The sequence below is a fragment of the Electrophorus electricus genome, chromosome 17, assembly GCF_013358815.1.
Source record: "Electrophorus electricus isolate fEleEle1 chromosome 17, fEleEle1.pri, whole genome shotgun sequence".
In the NCBI taxonomy this organism is placed as follows: Eukaryota; Metazoa; Chordata; class Actinopteri; order Gymnotiformes; family Gymnotidae; genus Electrophorus; species Electrophorus electricus.
The window spans coordinates 11425280-11444735 of record NC_049551.1 but is presented as its reverse complement, the minus strand read 5'-3'; the positions used below and the strand labels follow the sequence as shown (position 1 = coordinate 11444735).

The window sequence follows — 19456 nt, the reverse complement described above, 5'->3', positions numbered from 1 at the left end:
CTTAGTTGGTCTCCTGCTGTGTGCTTGGAGAAAATGCCAGCGATGTGTCAGTCTGTGTGGGCCTCGGGCCAACCTCAGACATGGCAAGCTGCTCTTCGGTCTGCTCCTCTGGGGTGGGGGTGGGGGGCAGTTGTAAAAATAGTCCCAGCTTTGTTGAGGGGAAGAAAGGGCCTAAAATGAAGGCTTCTCCTGAGCCGATTTAGATCCAGAGAAGAGTAAAACGTCATAAACGTGTGAGCTTTAGAAAAACAAAGAAGACTTGTGTAATGTGGTTTGGTTTGCTATATGCATTAGACCTGATTTGTGCTTTTGGACAGACCCCGGTTAAGGGGAAAAAGAAAAAGCGAAAAATTTAAGATTTCTTGGGTAAGGTAATCTTATATTTTTTGTTATAGGGTATTCAGACAGAAGATATGTAAGAAGAAGAAAAAGCTTCAATAAAATTGTGACTTTGCAGTATTCTAATGTGGCTGAATGCTTGAGCAGCAACCATGAGCAGGCAGAGGGTGGTGTAGAGTAGGTAGAAGGGGCGTAGACGCTCTCCTGAGCAGAGAGAGCGGGGCGTAGAAGCTCCCATGAGCAGGTAGAGGAGGGGGAGTGTAAAAACCCCCGTGCCAGGCCGTGGCGTGTAGCAGGTCCCGGCAGGTCATGGCCATTCCACCTCTGGTCCCCTCACAGGGTCTTGGGAGCCCTGACTGAGCTCTGTCCAAACATGCAATTATTGATTGACAAGCAGGCATCAGAGTGGTGATTAGGACTTTCTCGTTCTTTAAGAGCTCCAGACAGCTCCTGACCTTTGGCCCCAGCAGCCTAGGCATACATCTGTTTCAGAGGCAGAAAAGCTCTTTCTTTACAACCTAGCCAAGGGAGACGGATTCGCACCACCGCTTTGACATCCTGCAGCCATACGGAGTTGTCCGAGCTTGTCGTCACTTAGAAGGGAAAGGAGGATGGGTGAGAGTGGGGTGGCAGCATATTGATGAGAGCTCTGATTGGTGAGTGGGCCAGACTTTTGACCCCGCCCTTTCCACGTTGCGTTCCTGACAGCTTTGGAATGAACCATGATGGCATCGGGAACACGTGCGGCACGAAGGGCCACGAGACAGCCAAACTGATGGCAGCGCACATCACCGCCAACACCAACCCCTTCTCCTGGTCCACCTGCAGCAAGGACTACATCACCAGCTTCCTGGAGTAAGTTCAAGAATCATTCTCTGGAAGAAACTAGCAAACTGTGTATGACACTGGGAGCACATGCTAAGAGCTGGGATTGTATTCAAAGAGGGTTATGAAGTTTTGGTTGGCCTAGACAGCCACTGTTTGATGTCATATGTAATGTCAGGGATTTTGGGGCGGGTGGGGATTGAAGAAGAGCTATAAAAGGCATCCGCAGTCGTTGCTATGAAGGTACAGAGCTCAGCCATCTATATAGAGTTTTTAAACAACTGTCTGTTGATCCAGAACTGGTGACATTGTAAAAGTCCTACCTTAGCAGCTTTTTAGCATTTTGTTCTTTTTCCCACGCTGCTAACTGCTGTGCTAGCCCATAGTGTACACTACCTGCTAGTGGACGTGCTAGCCCATAGTGTACACTACCTGCTAGTGGACGTGCTAGCCCATAGTGTACACTACCTGCTAGTGGAAGTGTAAGCCCACAGTACACACTACCTGCTAGTGGAAGTGTAAGCCCACACTTTACACTACCTGCTAGTGGAAGTGTAAGCCCACACTTTACACTACCTGCTAGTGGAAGTGTAAGCCCACACTTTACACTACCTGCTAGTGGACGTGCTAGCCCACACTATACACTACCTGCTAGTGGACGTGCTAGCCCACAGTACACACTACCTGCTAGTGGAAGTACTAGCCCACAGTACACACTACCTGCTAGTGGAAGTGTAAGCCCACACTTTACACTACCTGCTAGTGGACGTGCTAGCCCACACTTTACACTACCTGCTAGTGGACGTGCTAGCCCACACTTTACACTACCTGCTAGTGGACGTGCTAGCCCAGACTATACACTACCTGCTAGTGGACGTGCTAGCCCACACTATACACTACCTGCTAGTGGACGTGCTAGCCCAGACTATACACTACCTGCTAGTGGACGTGCTAGCCCACACTTTACACTACCTGCTAGTGGACGTGCTAGCCCACACTATACACTACCTGCTAGTGGACGTGCTAGCCCACACTTTACACTACCTGCTAGTGGAAGTGTAAGCCCAGACTATACACTACCTGCTAGTGGACGTGCTAGCCCACACTTTACACTACCTGCTAGTGGACGTGCTAGCCCAGACTATACACTACCTGCTAGTGGACGTGCTAGCCCAGACTATACACTACCTGCTAGTGGACGTGCTAGCCCACACTTTACACTACCTGCTAGTGGACGTGCTAGCCCACACTATACACTACCTGCTAGTGGAAGTGTAAGCCCAGACTATACACTACCTGCTAGTGGACGTGCTAGCCCACACTTTACACTACCTGCTAGTGGACGTGCTAGCCCAGACTATACACTACCTGCTAGTGGACGTGCTAGCCCAGACTATACACTACCTGCTAGTGGACGTGCTAGCCCACACTATACACTACCTGCTAGTGGACGTGCTAGCCCAGACTATACACTACCTGCTGTGCATAACAAAGGGTTGGAAGCTGGAAAGAAAGGTGGTAGTTATGGTTGTCAGACGGAGTTTCCTATTCAGTGACCTCATGGAAGAAGCTTAGCTACACTGCCATTGTTGGCAATAAAAACTCAAGCTCTAATGTCAACTTCCCACACAGCCACAAACAGCGAGCTGTTCCCGCTTGGTTTTGGGACACGTTTGTTGTTCAGTCAAACCATATTATATGTGACTGTTTCAGACAACTGCTATGGATTGTCTTTTTTGTTGTCGTTTTTGTTGAACTGAAAGAACTATTAATGGCTTTCCACTGATTTTGTACTAGGTCAAAACTCTGGCAGTGCATTTTGCAGTTGTTTGTATTTTTATCATCCATTATCCCAGCACCTCCTTCTGCTCCCTTACTCACTCTCTCCCACCATTCCCTCACTCTACTTTCTCTCTCACTCCCTCCCCCTACTCCCTCACTCTCTCACTCCCTCCCCCTACTCCCTCACTCTCTCACTCCCTCCCCCTACTCCCTCACTCTCTCACTCCCTTCCCCTGCTCCCTCACTCTCTCACTCCCTTCCCCTGCTCCCTCACTCTCTCACTCCCTTCCCCTGCTCCCTCACTCTCTCACTCCCTCCCCCTGCTCCCTCACTCTCTCCCTCCCTCCCCCTGCTCCCTCACTCTCTCACTCCCTCCCCCTACTCCCTCACTCTCTCCCTCCCTCCCCCTGCTCCCTCACTCTCTCCCTCCCTCCCCCTGCTCCCTCACTCTCTCACTCCCTCCCCCTACTCCCTCACTCTCTCACTCCCTTCCCCTGCTCCCTCACTCTCTCCCTCCCTCCCCCTACTCCCTCACTCTCTCCCTCCCTCCCCCTGCTCCCTCACTCTCTCACTCCCTTCCCCTGCTCCCTCACTCTCACTCCCTCCCCCTACTCCCTCACTCTCTCCCTCCCTCCCCCTGCTCCCTCACTCTCTCACTCCCTTCCCCTACTCCCTCACTCTCTCCCTCCCTTCCCCTGCTCCCTCACTCTCTCACTCCCTCCCCCTACTCCCTCACTCTCTCACTCCCTTCCCCTGCTCCCTCACTCTCTCACTCCCTTCCCCTGCTCCCTCACTCTCTCACTCCCTCCCCCTGCTCCCTCACTCTCTCACTCCCTCCCTCTACTCCCTCACTCTCTCCCTCCCTCCCCCTGCTCCCTCACTCTCTCACTCCCTCCCCCTGCTCCCTCACTCTCTCACTCCCTCCCCCTACTCCCTCACTCTCTCACTCCCTCCCCCTGCTCCGTTACTCACTCACTCTCTCCTGCCATTCCCTCACTCTGTTCCCTAACTCACTTCCTTCCTTTCCAACTTTTTCCACCCTCCCTCTCCTCCCTCACTTCCCAACGCTGCTCCCTCCCTCACTCTTTGTCCATCAGATTTCGGAAGTTGTTTCTTCCTGCCAAGTTGACAGCTTTGCTTGTGGAGCTGGCCTGTGTTCAGCGCATTTGCTTTATCAGCTCATGTTGCTTGCATTAGAGGGAGTCGTATTCAAGAAACAGTTTATCCTACTATGGATAAGGTTTCCTCGTAGCTCAGTGTTTACCATCTTCATTATTGTGCAAAAGCAAACAGACGCATGCTTGAAATGGAATGAAAGCCTTCCTACAGCACATTTTGGATTTATTGTGTACTTTCCGAGACATTCGTGTAATTTATTTTTGTCTAAAACCAGTGGACAGTTATAGTTCAAGTCTATTTGCATTGCACAAGATATCCACTGACTGAAGTCAGCCATGTCTCAAATGGGAGGAAGTTTTGTTGACATGTCAGATAATCACTCCTATTTTTAAAATGACTATTCTGCCTTCCTCTGAAGTAATAAACAGAGATCTGTAATGGTCCATCAGCACTCTGAGGGGGTGGGGTAAGGCTCGTCTTCCTCCCAGCAGAGGGGATCTTGTGAAAGCCAAAGAAAAGGATTATTCCACCAAACATCGACGACAAAAAAAGGAAAATTGAAGGAATGTAACTGAATACAGCACTGGTTGTTCCCTCCAGGGCAAAAGCTTGTATTTCTTTCTTTTCCAATGTATTTGGTTTAGTTTTCAATTAGATTAGACTTCCAATATTTTGGTGGGAAGCTGGAGATCCTTGTTTCAGCTAATGCTTCCTCTAGCATGCTGAACAGAAACCAGATCTCTGTGCTTGTGGTGGAGTTTTTTTGCTGTCAAATTCTGCTTCTTGGATTTCCTTAATGCATGCTCCAGTTGCCTGTGGGGTTTCTCCTACCTTGTCAACGTATGCATTCCTGCAGAGGTAAGCTCTGCTTTTTGGTAAGGGGAAAGCTGGTCATAGATTTTCAGGAAACCCTACCCATTCTGGCCTGGACTCGCCGTTGGAGAGCTCTGCACTCCCTGTGAGGGAAGAGGTGGGAGCTGTAGCCGAGATAATAATCAGCTGCTTCATCGTCAGGGGCAAATGGTCTGGTTGTGCGGGGCAGACGTGTCTGAGATGTCTGCTCCCGGTTCGAGCAGAATGCTGTCCATCGAGGGATGCGAGGAACAGAATACACTCTCTATCCAAACCCAGAATAATCCCATCCCAGCAAAACCAGGCCTCCTGGCCTTCTCTTCCTCCAAGCTTGATCTTACTGCTGTGCCTGTGTATCGTACCGGCAATCACACCATCTCGCCCCCCATATCTGAGTTTCATGGAGTGTCCATATTTCTGTCTGACTTAACAGACTAAACATGGCTTTTCCACTGGCCACGTGACCCTTGGTCTCTCCAGGGGCTTTTCTTCTGCCTCCTCTCCCTCCCTTTCATCACTTTACTGGTGCTTCAAAGGATTCCATAGGAGGCCAAGAGCACCATATAAGTCCAGATCTCTGTTTTAAGAATGCTGTCTGTCATTCTTCTTTCTTGTCCTCCTGTTTCCTCTCCCTCCCAACCCCCACTCCACCCCCCCCCCCCCAATCTCTTTTTGTATTCTGCATATTAATTGCATTTACAAAACAATTTACAAAAAATAGGCGTATATGTTTTAAGTGAAATTATCCTGGTGTCCTTAAGCCATTGGAGGCGGGGCATGCAGTGCAGAAGAGCCAATCCTATTGCAGGTTTGTTGTTTTGTTTTTTTTCGACAGCTCAGGTCGGGGGACGTGTCTGGACAATGAACCTCTGAAACGAGACTTCCTGTACCCCACAGTGGCTCCGGGGCAGGTGTACGACGCAGATGAGCAGTGTCGCTTCCAGTACGGTGCCTCCTCCAGACAGTGCAAATATGGGGTAAGGAGAACACACACTCAGTCATGCTCTGGGAACATGGGTGGTCACATAGTGTGGTCACATGGTGCGAGACTGCTGTATAACCTGGCCTTTCTAGGCTCTTGCCGCATAGTGTTGGTTATTGCACACCCAGACCAGCAAACATGGAGAACGTCCCTGGCAGACCTCTCATTGGTGTGTATAAGTATGAAGGTCATACAGAAGACATCAGTATTCCCCAAGTTCAGAGCCAAAGGGTCAAAAATCACATATTTTTCTTGGTTCTAACAAACTTCGTTCAACTCACTGGGCACTTTAGAAGCAGTTTCGACAGCTTCAGAAAAACGCACAGATTCAGTTTAGACAGTTTAGGAAAAACACAGATTTTTTGAGCTGCAAAGCCATTAACATGTGCAATATGGAGACCCTTGGGGTTAAATGTGAGGAACAGCTCTGTGACTGCCAAACACAGAATAATGACCCTTCATTATGACCCCCCAAGAAACTGTGCAAGAAAACGTAACACTGAGACTGGAGCAATAGTCAGCAGTTCCATATGTAGCCAATAGCCACACGACTTCTGTCTGGCCACAGAAATGCTTGGTATTTCATAGTAAAATATTTGGTCCCATGATCAAATCTGCATGAGAATCTCACCATGATGTTTCAGTACAATGGCCCTTTTCATTAAGTAGCACACATGAAGAAAACATACGGGGCACCACAAGGACAAATCATTTCAGACTTTTTTTAAAAACTCCTTTTCTGCTCTGTCTGTAGGTTTAATTTGTGGTGTATGTGTGTGTGTGTGTGTGTGTGTCTGTGTGTGTGTGTGTGTGTGTGTGTGTGTGTGTGTGTGTGTGTGTGTGTGTATACAGTATATAGTATTTCAAGGGTTTTTTATGACAAAGGATGATTCAAAGCGCTTTGGACACTGGGTAGAAGGCTGACGGGTAAAGTGCTCAGAAGAGCCGTGCCCGAGGTCAGGTTATTATTTTTCTCACTGACACCGAAGCAGCTGGCCAGAGGGATGTGATGTGTTCTACAGGCCTGCCAGCAGCACTGCTGAGTGCAAAATGTGTTTTTTCCATGACAAACAAAAAAAAAAAAAGGGGGATTAGATGAAAGGAGCTGAAGGCCCTTGTAAAGATATATCATATGTCTATGTTGGTATTGGTGCAAATGTCCCTACTGTCCTCAGAACAGCTGTTGCCATATCTCTGACACAGCCATTCTTTAGCATGTCTATACTCCTGCTGAAATGAACTGTGAGAGAACAGGAGTTGAGGTCTAACTCTGATGATATTCTTTATCTCGCCAGGATTAGAGTAGGGATTGGCATGTGGAGATTTCCTCATAGGGGATCAAACGGCAGTGTGGACATTTTTAGTAATTGTTTTAATAGCATGTGGGGCAGCTATTTTTTACTCTGTAGCTATTTGTTGTCTTTCACACACACATCTTCACACGTTTCAGGTAGAGCCAAATCAGGGTTTGGCACTAAGCCTACATAATCCTTAACCTTGGAATGATGAGGATTTTCTCCAAAGAACAACATGCTTAGGTAAATAAACCGAATCCACAGAAAAAGGAGAGGTGAGACACCAGAAGACGGAATGAATAGTACGGGAGACTATTTGGTTGGGTATGGATATGTGGCTATTCCAGCTAGAACTAGAAGAGACTATAGAGATCACATTTGTTGAGAGAGATAACTAACAGCAGACACTAGTGAGTGAAAGAGATGATCCTGTGATTTTCCTATTCAGCTCATAACTGTGGTGTAGGTCAGAATGAAAGACATTTGAAAATAAGAGGGGACCAGTATTCCCCTGCACTCCATTTTGTTACAGCATGTAATGTTTGGGGATTCTGACAATCTCATGTTTTCTGATCAGCCATCTGCTTAACACAAGCCTTCAGAAAATTGCAAGCACATGGATGGAGCAGGATTTGGTGTGGGAATGCTACACATTTCTGCAGAATCGTGCTGGAAGCAGCCCTTAGAAGAACATTCAAACTGCAGAGCTACGTAACAGCACTGGCACTGTTACGTTTGAATTGCAGAGCTACGTAACAGCACTGGCACTGTTACGTTTGAACTGCAGAGCTACGTAACAGCACTGGCACTGTTACTTTTGAACTGCAGAGCTACGTAACAGCACTGGCACTGTTACGTTTGAACTGCAGAGCTACGTAACAGCACTGGCACTGTTACGTTTGAACTGCAGAGCTACGTAACAGCACTGGCACTGTTACGTTTGAACTGCAGAACTACGTAACAGCACTGGCACTGTTACGTTTGAACTGCAGAGCTCCGTAACAGCACTGGCACTGTTACGTTTGAACTGCAGAGCTACGTAACAGCACTGGCACTGTTACGTTTGAACTGCAGAGCTACGTAACAGCACTGGCACTGTTACGTTTGAACTGCAGAGCTCCGTAACAGCACTGGCACTGCTGTGCACAGGCACGTTCTAGTTGTCATGCTTTTGTGCTAGTCTGTGTCCTGCTGTGCCAGTTCTGAAATTGGGAAAGTAGAGAATATCAAATATATGCAACAATAACCCTCTAATCAGTGAAGCAACTTTGATATCAAAGCCTTTGAGGACGCTTTGATATCCTCGGCCATCCTGGATGCAGCGGAACGGTCCTTGTCCTTGAACTGTCCCACCTCCCAGGTGCCCTGGCTTCACACACCAGGAGCTCTAAGTGGGGTGCCAGCAGGCGATGCCAATCATAGATACCCACAGACACAAGCTGTAAGGCAGTTTCCACTTTATTTCACATGGTTGTTCAGCTAGGACCACTGGTGTATACTTAGCATGCTGTGCTATAAGTCTTAGGCCTGGTCCTTTCATATATGCAGCTGTTCTGGATATCCTGTGCCATCATAAGCCCTAAGGTGTTGTCCGGGACATGTTGAAGGAACATTAAATCAAAAGTCGTGCAGGACCATCACTGTGAAACACGTGTAGGACTGTTGCCATGACTCACGTGTAGGACTGTTGCCATGACTCACGTGTAGGACCGTGATGCACGTTTGCACTCAGGAAGCTGCTGCTGATCTCAGCCGTCTCTCTTGGGGCGCGTGGCACGCAGAGTTCCGCTAGATTTCACGAGACGGGGCTGAAAGTGAGGTGGCTTGTTTACAAATGCAAAAGAGACACACAGGTCTTGTTATGTCTGCAGTCCAATTAGTGTTGCTTGTCATTGCTTGAAGTTTTCGTTTGTGGAGCACATATCATCTTGTCTTTTGTGCTCCCAAATTCTGCAATTTGGTCCTCATTGACCAAAATTTTTTTTGAAGGTACAAATGCTAAAACTGGAGTTGTACTGCAACAAGATTTTGGTGTGATTTTTATCAGACTGTTTTCCTCTGTGGTGTGATATATTCTGACCAACTTGCTTTTGGCTTCTTTCCTAGGAAGTGTGTAGAGAACTCTGGTGCCTTAGCAAAAGTAATCGTTGTGTTACCAACAGTATCCCAGCAGCAGAGGGGACCCTCTGCCAGACAGGCAGCATCGAGAAGGGGGTAAGTCGGCTTCCACAGACAGAAATCAGCACCACTAACTTTATTCTATCAATTTATATTATACAGGTAAACTGCAGGCAGCTCAAAATGCAAGGTGCTTCAACAAACACGACTTTTTCCCATGACTTCCTGTTTCCGCAGCCCACCGCAGATAAAATCGTCATTTGCTTAAAGCTAACAGACCACAATACTGACTTCCTTTCATTTTTAACAGTGCTCATGAGCAGTGGTAGCTCAGTGGTGAAGGTATTTGACTTGTTGCTGGTTCAAGCTCCTCAAGTTGTACTCAGTCATAATTGTAAGTTGCTTTGGATAAAAGTGTCAGCTAAATGCCATAAATGTAAATAAATATAAAATGTAAAGCTTGGTCTTGCCCAAGCCACTCTCATCTAGGCTTGTGGGAAATGCCCTGTGGGCCCCGCAGGTGGGGTGTTAGGGTTGTGGCATTGTACACCTCTCAGTGTGCCTGGTCTGTGGATAAGACCACAGGAATTTCCTGTGGATGAGGAACATCATCCCTGTTGCCCCTGAACAGTGGCTTTGACAGTGAACAATAGGAGAGGGCCACATGCTGTCACCCAGTTTTACTGCTGCCTCGAGGGAGCCATTCAGCACCGGGCCCAGGGCCAGGGGCACACAGTGTCACCCAGCGTTACCGATGCCTCGCTGGAGCACCGGGCCCAGGGCCAGGGGCACACAGTGTCACCCAGTGTCACCCAGCGTTACCGATGCTTCGCTGGAGCACCGGGCCCAGGGCCAGGGGCACACAGTGTCACCCAGCGTTACCGATGCCTCGCTGGAGCACCGGGCCCAGGGCCAGGGGCACACAGTGTCACCCAGCGTTACCGATGCCTCGCTGGAGCACCGGGCCCAGGGCCAGGGGCACACAGTGTCACCCAGCCTTACCGATGCCTCGCTGGAGCACCGGGCCCAGGGCCAGGGGCACACAGTGTCACCCAGCGTTACCGATGCCTCGCTGGAGCACCGGGCCCAGGGCCAGGGGCACACAGTGTCACCCAGCGTTACCGATGCCTCGCTGGAGCACCGGGCCCAGGGCCAGGGGCACACAGTGTCACCCAGCGTTACCGATGCCTCGCTGGAGCACCGGGCCCAGGGCCAGGGGCACACAGTGTCACACAGTGTCACCCAGCGTTACCGATGCCTCGCTGGAGCACCGGGCCCAGGGCCAGGGGCACACAGTGTCACCCAGCGTTACCGATGCCTCGCTGGAGCACCGGGCCCAGGGCCAGGGGCACACAGTGTCACCCAGCGTTACCGATGCCTCGCTGGAGCACCGGGCCCAGGGCCAGGGGCACACAGTGTCACCCAGCGTTACCGATGCCTCGCTGGAGCACCGGGCCCAGGGCCAGGGGCACACAGTGTCACACAGTGTCACCCAGCGTTACCGATGCCTCGCTGGAGCACCGGGCCCAGGGCCAGGGGCACACAGTGTCACCCAGCGTTACCGATGCCTCGCTGGAGCACCGGGCCCAGGGCCAGGGGCACACAGTGTCACACAGTGTCACCCAGCGTTACCGATGCCTCGCTGGAGCACCGGGCCCAGGGCCATCCTCCCTGTCTGCCTGCAGGGCCAGCAGTTTTTTGGTTTTTTTCCAGCCAAACTTGTGTCTGCTCCTGGCCATGCTAGCATCAAAGGAATATGAACGTCAGCCATGTATCTCACAGAGTGTAGCAAGAGGGCAATGTGACTGTGCTTCTAAACTCCTAAAATTCTAACTTCTGAACTTCTTATCTTCTGACTTCTCAACTCCTAAACCAACCGACTATACTGATTGTACCTTGTGTCATGTGTGTATTGTCAACTGTTATTGGCCTGATTTTGTCTCAAGACCAGGCTGGGTGCTTTTAATATAATATTTATACAGTGAATGCATTTGTTAATACTATTCATGCCAACAATTCTGCATACGTTAATTTACATTTATGCATTTGTATATACATGCATAAAATATCCAGACATCATCTGCTGTTTTAAAATGGGTCATTCCTGAAAGAGCTCACTGGAAATAGGGCACAACTAAACAGAGCACAAGACAATTAGATATCAGCCGGTTAACTTCCGAGCATATTAAACTGACTTAGAAAGGATTAATAGTCTGTAGATACAGCCATACAGTCGGTTTACACAATGTAATGCAAATGTAGAATTTGCTCATATTTACAGTTATTTATGCATCGCATGTATTCAGGGGTAGAAAATACATTGCTGAAAAATATAGAGCAAAGCTCACTAAAGTTCTGTGTAGATCTATAATTAAACAGAACTGCAAATCTCTGAGTAGCCCATCTGTGATAAAATACAGAGGCAATACAAAATCTGGGTTCTGAATCATTTCTGTGTTAAGACGGTTAGCAACGCTAACCATGCGTTCAACTGCTCCAGGGGAAGACAGACAGGACCGTTAAAGCCATATCAGAGCTTCTAGATAAGACATTCTTAGAGGGGTTATTTCTGGAGTGCTGATGTGCATACCTGTTCCAGTAGGACCCCCCTCGCCCACTTCACCTTTCACCCCCCACCCCCACCCCATACCCAGACACCCTCCACCCACACACCCACACCCAGACATCCAGACGCCCCCACCCCACACCAAGACACCCTCAACCCAGACAGCCCAAACCACGACACCACCCACCCCACAACCAGACAACCTCCACCCACACACTCAGACACCCTGACGCCCCCACCCCACACCCCGACACCCTCCACCCATGCATCCTACACCCCGATATCCCCCAAACAGACACCCTAATGTTTCTTTGCCTCTCCTTTAATCTTGTTTGTATGGTGCCTTAGTACATTACCCTGTGCTCTCATTACCCTGTGCTCTCATTACCCTGTGCTCTCATTACTCTCTGCTCATATTACTCTGTGCTCACATTACCCTGTGCTCAGATAGATAGAAAGATAGATAGATAGATAGATAGATAGATAGATAGATAGATAGATAGATAGATAGATAGATAGATAGATAGATAGATAGATAGATAGATAGATAGATAGATAGAGAGAGAGCGTAACCTACAAACACAGTTGTGTAGTAAAGACAAACTGTCTCCCCTGTCTCCAATCACTGGCCTCATTGTTCTGCAGACAAGGCTGGATTACTCAGGCATGTTTGGAGTAAGAAGATTTTATTCCATCTAGAACTTCTGCAGAGCTCAGGGTGGGTGTGCCAAGGAGCACGGTTCTGTTAGCACTGTGGGTTTGGATTAGGGACACTAGGTGTATGCAGTATGGTTTCACAATGCAGCCAAATCAAGGCTTTACAGGGCGATTGGCCCTCAGCAAAGGGGTTTCAATTAGTTTACCAGAAACACTAATGTTTGCTTCATGTTTTCCTGCAAACAGTATACAGTCTTTTTTTCTCACTGTACTAACATCCATATTCAGCCATAGAAGAAAATCTTCATATAGCAGCTGTAATAGTGTACAACATGCTCTTAGAGGTCTCAGTTATGGGCAATCACATTACAGTACTGTGTTTGTTTCTTCCCACCGTGTGTGTGTGTGTGTGTGTGTGTGTGTGTGTGCGCGCGTGTGTGTGCGTGTGTGTGTAAGTGGTGCTACCAAGGCGATTGTGTGACATTTGGGACCTGGCCACAGGGTGTTGACGGAGGCTGGGGTCCGTGGTCAATATGGGGCGAGTGCAGCCGCACATGTGGGGGCGGAGTCTCCTCGTCTGCACGCCACTGTGACAGTCCAGCGTAAGTAGGCAAAGTAAGCCCCGCCCCCTGACCCTCCCCTCCCACCATAAAACTGTGCAGCTTCCCCGTTCCCTTTACAGTCCAGCTTACTGCTCCACACACTGGTCTCTTCCCTGCCTCACTCACTACTCCACACACTGGTCTCATCTCTGCCTCACTCACTACTCCACACACTGGTCTCTTCCCTGCCTCACTCACTGTTCCACACACTGGTCTCTTCCCTGCCTCACTCACTACTCCACACACTGATCTCATCTCTGCCTCACTCACTGTTCCACACACTGGTCTCTTCCCTGCCTCACTCACTACTCCACACACTGGTCTCTTCCCTGCCTCACTCACTACTCCACACAGTGGTCTCTTCCCTGCCTCACTCACTGTTCCACACACTGGTCTCTTCCCTGCCTCACTCACTACTCCACACACTGATCTCATCCCTGCCTCACTCACTGTTCCACACACTGGTCTCTTCCCTGCCTCACTCACTACTCCACACACTGGTCTCTTCCCTGCCTCACTCACTACTCCACACACTGGTCTCTTCCCTGCCTCACTCACTACTCCACACACTGATCTCATCTCTGCCTCACTCACTGTTCCACACACTGGTCTCTTCCCTGCCTCACTCACTACTCCACACACTGGTCTCATCTCTGCCTCACTCACTGTTCCACACACTGGTCTCTTCCCTGCCTCACTCACTACTCCACACACTGGTCTCTTCCCTGCCTCACTCACTACTCCACACACTGGTCTCTTCCCTGCCTCACTCACTACTCCACACACTGGTCTCTTCCCTGCCTCACTCACTACTCCACACACTGGTCTCTTCCCTGCCTCACTCACTACTCCACACACTGGTCTCATCTCTGCCTCACTCACTGTTCCACACACTGGTCTCTTCCCTGCCTCACTCACTACTCCACACACTGGTCTCTTCCCTGCCTCACTCACTACTCCACACACTGGTCTCTTCCCTGCCTCACTCACTACTCCACACACTGGTCTCTTCCCTGCCTCACTCACTACTCCACACACTGGTCTCTTCCCTGCCTCACTCACTACTCCACACACTGGTCTCTTCCCTGCCTCACTCACTACTCCACACACTGATCTCATCTCTGCCTCACTCACTGTTCCACACACTGGTCTCATCTCTGCCTCACTCACTGTTCCACACACTGGTCTCTTCCCTGCCTCACTCACTATTCCACACACTGGTCTCTTCCCTGCCTCACTCACTACTCCACACACTGATCTCATCTCTGCCTCACTCACTGTTCCACACACTGGTCTCATCTCTGCCTCACTCACTGTTCCACACACTGGTCTCTTCCCTGCCTCACTCACTACTCCACACACTGGTCTCTTCCCTGCCTCACTCACTACTCCACACACTGGTCTCTTCCCTGCCTCACTCACTACTCCACACACTGGTCTCTTCCCTGCCTCACTCACTACTCCACACACTGATCTCATCTCTGCCTCACTCACTGTTCCACACACTGGTCTCATCTCTGCCTCACTCACTGTTCCACACACTGGTCTCTTCCCTGCCTCACTCACTACTCCACACACTGGTCTCTTCCCTGCCTCACTCACTACTCCACACACTGATCTCATCTCTGCCTCACTCACTGTTCCACACACTGGTCTCATCTCTGCCTCACTCACTGTTCCACACACTGGTCTCTTCCCTGCCTCACTCACTACTCCACACACTGGTCTCTTCCCTGCCTCACTCACTACTCCACACACTGGTCTCTTCCCTGCCTCACTCACTACTCCACACACTGGTCTCTTCCCTGCCTCACTCACTACTCCACACACTGGTCTCATCTCTGCCTCACTCACTGTTCCACACACTAGTCTCATCTCTGCCTCACTCACTGCCTCAGATGGAGACATAAAACGTGCATGTTAATAGCAAAATTTAATAATGAAAAAACTTGTTATTATTGCATAAGTGTCTGCTTGTGGGTTCGGAACAACTCATTTTCAAAGGAATGCAGTTAATCTCTTATTGTTCGCTCATACAAGCTTGGTTTGTCCTGCTAGCACCGGTGCAAAAAAATTATGCTGTTGTTTTGTGTTGTGCTGAACGTGTTCTTGGTGGTAATATGAGCAGCCTTGTCTGGGTCTCGGAGTTGGCTGCGGATGCCGGCCCTGGCCTGTTCTGGCTTTCGTTTCCAGTGCTCAAGAGAATGTCTGTCCTCATGCTCAGCTGTAAGCTAGTGGCGGATAGTGGCCTGTGTAACGCCTGTGTAAGGTTGATCGGCCCCCAAACCCGGGATCCTGAAATGCAGGAGGTGGTGCGACCCGAGTCAGCAGCTTGGATCACCTGGGAAATGTCTGTCAGGAGTGTGAGCCTGCAGAAAAGGCTTGAGAGAGACAGGTAGTTATAAAGAAAGATCGAGCCTGTTTTACACTAGATCATGGAGAGGTGGATGCTCCCACACTACACTGCAGTAACACATGCAGCAGTAGAGCACACTGCCCTGCTGGTCAGTGCAACCTGAATGCAGACAGCCTTGTCTGGACCTCCCTGTCAAACAACAGCATCTGGAAACAGCTTATAGAGCCAAAGTCTTTCCTGAATGCTCATGTATGGTGCTAAAGTGGAGGCCTACCCCACTGAAAGAGAGTGCTTACCTCAAAGGGATGGGTTTTTCATTACTTAGCTCACATCCATTCTTGTTCCAAAGTCACCTCGCCCTTGAAACGGGTACAAGTCCTTGTAGGATTTTAATGAAAGAAGCAAGACTTCTTACATAATATATTTTCCTGATTCTATCAGAGGCTTAGCAGCAGAAAAAAAGTACCTTCCTGTAGATCTTACATAAATGCATACCAACGACAGACTAGAAGATGAAGAGCCCGTGATGAGAGGCTTTGCTTTCATGCTAGTTAAGTAGCAGGTATTGCTGTTTCTCTTAGAATCCTTGAAGCAGTGTTTTATCAGAGGCATTCCACAACTGCAGAACAGTTTACTGCTCACTCTGCTTGAACACAACTGATTCCACCAATGGTTAATTATTAAGCCCCCTATGTGTTGAGTCAGGTGTGCTGTGAGGAACGTGAGGAACTCAAGCGTGATTGGTGAGGAGTAGCTGAATGTTTAGTGAGGGGAATTTCAGTGTTTGGTGAGGGAAGACTGAGTGTTTGGTGAGGGGAAGTTGAATGTGGGGCTGCGTGACAGGCAGCTTAACCCCAACAGGTAACAGATGGTTGGAGCCGTGTGATCTGATGGTCTGCTTTCATCCGTAACCATTCTGAGCGCCCAAGCTTACCCCCTCTGCAACCCCAGCACCACACCTCCCCCATTTAGGGTGCCTTCCCTTCAGCCCAGGGGAGGGTGCGCTGGATGATCCGTCTCCACTCAGATGGTATCTCGGTCCAGCTGGAGAGGGTCGAATGATTACTCCCCCACACACAAACACACACGCACCACCACCGGCAGCACTGGCAGTCCAGCTGTGCTACTGGTGGTGATTTATCCAGCCTTGAGGGTGCTTCTGAGGCCTTAGCACAAACCATATCAGTAGTGTGATGGCCCATTAAGCTCAAATGGCACTCTGCAGATGCTGTTTGGTATTGGCTGTAAGGTGTGTGTGCATGTGTGTGCTTGTGTGTGGTTTTGCTTATTTGTTTATTTATTGTTTACTTTCATTTTGTGAAGAAAGGTCCTCATCAGTCTATTTTAGCCTTTTTTTTTCTCCTCCAGGCCATCTGGTGGAGGGAAGTACTGTCTGGGTGAGAGGAAGCGCTATAGATCCTGCAGTACGGACGTGAGTTCCCGCTCGCTGTCTGTCCTGATTCATCATACTCACATGCACCTTGGGTACCTTTTGGGGGTGTGTGTCGAGATCGTAACGCCTGGCCGCTAACGTAAGATGTGTGCATTTGGAACCTCATCTCTGTTTTTGTTGCTTGTTTTGGTCTAAAGGTGTAACCATGTTACTGATGTTATAACAAGGCCTTATACAGAAAATGATTAAAGAGATAACACCAGACATACAAAGATGTCACCCTCTCTATTTTGTGTGCATATGGCCTTGGTGATCTGAGATCAGTTTCAGTGTAGGTTAATAGTGGGTTTTTGGAAAGGGAAGCTGTCCCTAGAACTGCAAAAAAGGAGTTTGATTATGCAAGTTGGAGGGTTCAGAGTTTTATGAACTCTAGAGGACTTCATGCTTGCTCACTTTATCTGTGGCCGATTTCCACCCCACTCATTAAAGCTCTTCATTGCCAGTTGTGCTTTGCTGCATCACTCCATAGCTGTCAGCCTCATGAAACTTGGATGCGAATTAATATGGAGGCTCTGAGTGCTTTCTGAATTTATGAAAGGAGAAGAACCTCAGGGTTTTTAATCAACCAAAGTGAGTATTGTCATGGGTTTTGAAATGTACATTGATTGATTTTGTTACTGTCTGTTATTCAAGTCATGAAGCAGAGACCAAGCTTCAGAAACACATGCTTGGTTACATTTAGCATAACTCAGCTTTAACTGTGTGATCCATAAAGACCCACGTTTTTTTTTCTTCCATAGCTTAAAAAATGAATTAGAGTGAACAAATATTTCGAAGCTGGAAATTCGCATTTGCCCTCTCCGTCTACTTCAAGGTGGCCTGTTTTCTGAAGGTGAAAACTGAGCCAGTTAGGGGGCCTTGGGGTTGTTCTACCACAAATCTTAAAAATAACAGCTCTGCACAAGCAGCGAGTGTTTACTTTGGAAAACAAACAGCATGCACCAAACCACTATTTCATCCCCCTGAAGACGCCATGTCCAAAACAAACGGATCACGGATGGCCTTGGTTCTGCCGATGACACCGAGTCAAGCCGGGGGAGCTCCAGACGGCGCGCCCCGGGCGTTGAGTGGGATTCTGGCCGACGGCGCTGGGACACGAAGGCTTGACGTAATTAGCCTCGCAACCCCCCTGGAGTCCAAAAGTCCTCGGAGGAGTTAGGCGGGGGAGGGGGTGGGGGTGAAAGTGTGAGGGCCGCCCTGCAACTGGACGCCTCGCCTGGCCAGGGTGTTCCTGTCCAGCGTCGGAATTTATTATGATTTGAGTCATAGAGGCTGTGGACCCCCCCCCCCGCCTCGCGGCTGTTGTTGGGCGAAAGTCTGCTTATTCTGCTTCTCACAACAATGAGCTCATCTCTTGCCCTCAGCCATCCTTCACTGGCTCTTGCCTTCCTATCCATGTCAGCAATGCTGAAGGTGGCCGCTTCCTCCGAGCTGCCTGTTGATGTGGCGACCAGGGTGTGGTACTGGTACCAGTATGGAAGAGAGATGGTGGAGAGCTTGTGCAGAGAATGTAAACATCGGTTATGGAGCCCATGAGGGAATGAATGAATGAATGAATGAATGAATGAATGAATAAATGAATGAAAAGAGCAATGCTGAAGGAAATAGAGGGAGTTTACCACTGCAGCTTTCTCTGAGTGATAGAAAGGCAGCTTTCATGTTAGATTTAGTATGTTAGATTTGCCTAATTATCCAACTGCCATTGTTCTTTGGGAAGACATAGCTCTATGACATAGTGTATATTGATGCTTGAATTGATTTTGATTTCCTTTTGGGTATTTAGCTCAATGTGTGTGTTTGACTCAGGGCCCTCAGTCACAGGATATCAGTAGACAGGCTGAACTCAACTCTTTGGTGCCATCTGTTGTCTTCAGGTTCCTTAGGCCTGATTACACCAGGTCAACCTCATCCTCTGCTACAAAACAAAGGCACGAAACGCAGCTCCTAACGTCAATGCAGCTCCTACCGACAACACAGCCTGGCCACTTTTTTGTGGGTCACAGTCCATTTTCAAGTTGTTGTTTGTGAGCTGGGTGGTGGTTTGGAGACAGGGATCTCAGAGCAGTGTGGGAGGAGTATATTTTTACTTGCCACATAAATCAGCTGATGAAACACAGATACAGATGTCACCATGCAGATTTTATCCTTGTCTCAGTTATGGCTGAGTCAAATCATCACGGGTTCGAGAAGATGTCAGCTTTGGGTTGGGCTGAGGTTTTTGGAATGATTTTTGGAATTTGAAATGATGGGGTTTAAGCAAAAGCACACTACACTGATTAACATGTTCACTCGCCTGCACCCCCAGGCCTGTGCGGTGGGGGCTCGAGACTTTCGGGAGAAGCAGTGTGCTGACTTCGACAGCATGCCTTTCCGCGGAAAGTACTACAACTGGAAGCCTTACACTGGAGGTAGGTACCAACAAGCAATGAAAGATGAGCAGTGTTGCAGATTATGGCTGTAAATAATAAGGCTATGAAACTTGCAATCTCCCACCATAGCACCGAGGGCTT

The 19456-nt window shown here is 49.0% G+C and overlaps 1 protein-coding gene across 1 annotated transcript in view; it reads left to right on the top strand.

The window, feature by feature from the left end:
• The window catches only part of adamts6 (ADAM metallopeptidase with thrombospondin type 1 motif, 6), a 59514-nt gene that overhangs the window by 20505 nt on the left and 19553 nt on the right, over nt 1-19456 (top strand). Inside the window, exons 11-16 of the mRNA XM_027007625.2 lie at nt 1048-1194; nt 5753-5894; nt 9301-9408; nt 12992-13137; nt 16862-16925; nt 19252-19354. Coding sequence (XP_026863426.2) covers nt 1048-1194; nt 5753-5894; nt 9301-9408; nt 12992-13137; nt 16862-16925; nt 19252-19354 — 710 coding nt within the window. The remainder of the gene's footprint in view (nt 1-1047; nt 1195-5752; nt 5895-9300; nt 9409-12991; nt 13138-16861; nt 16926-19251; nt 19355-19456) is intronic.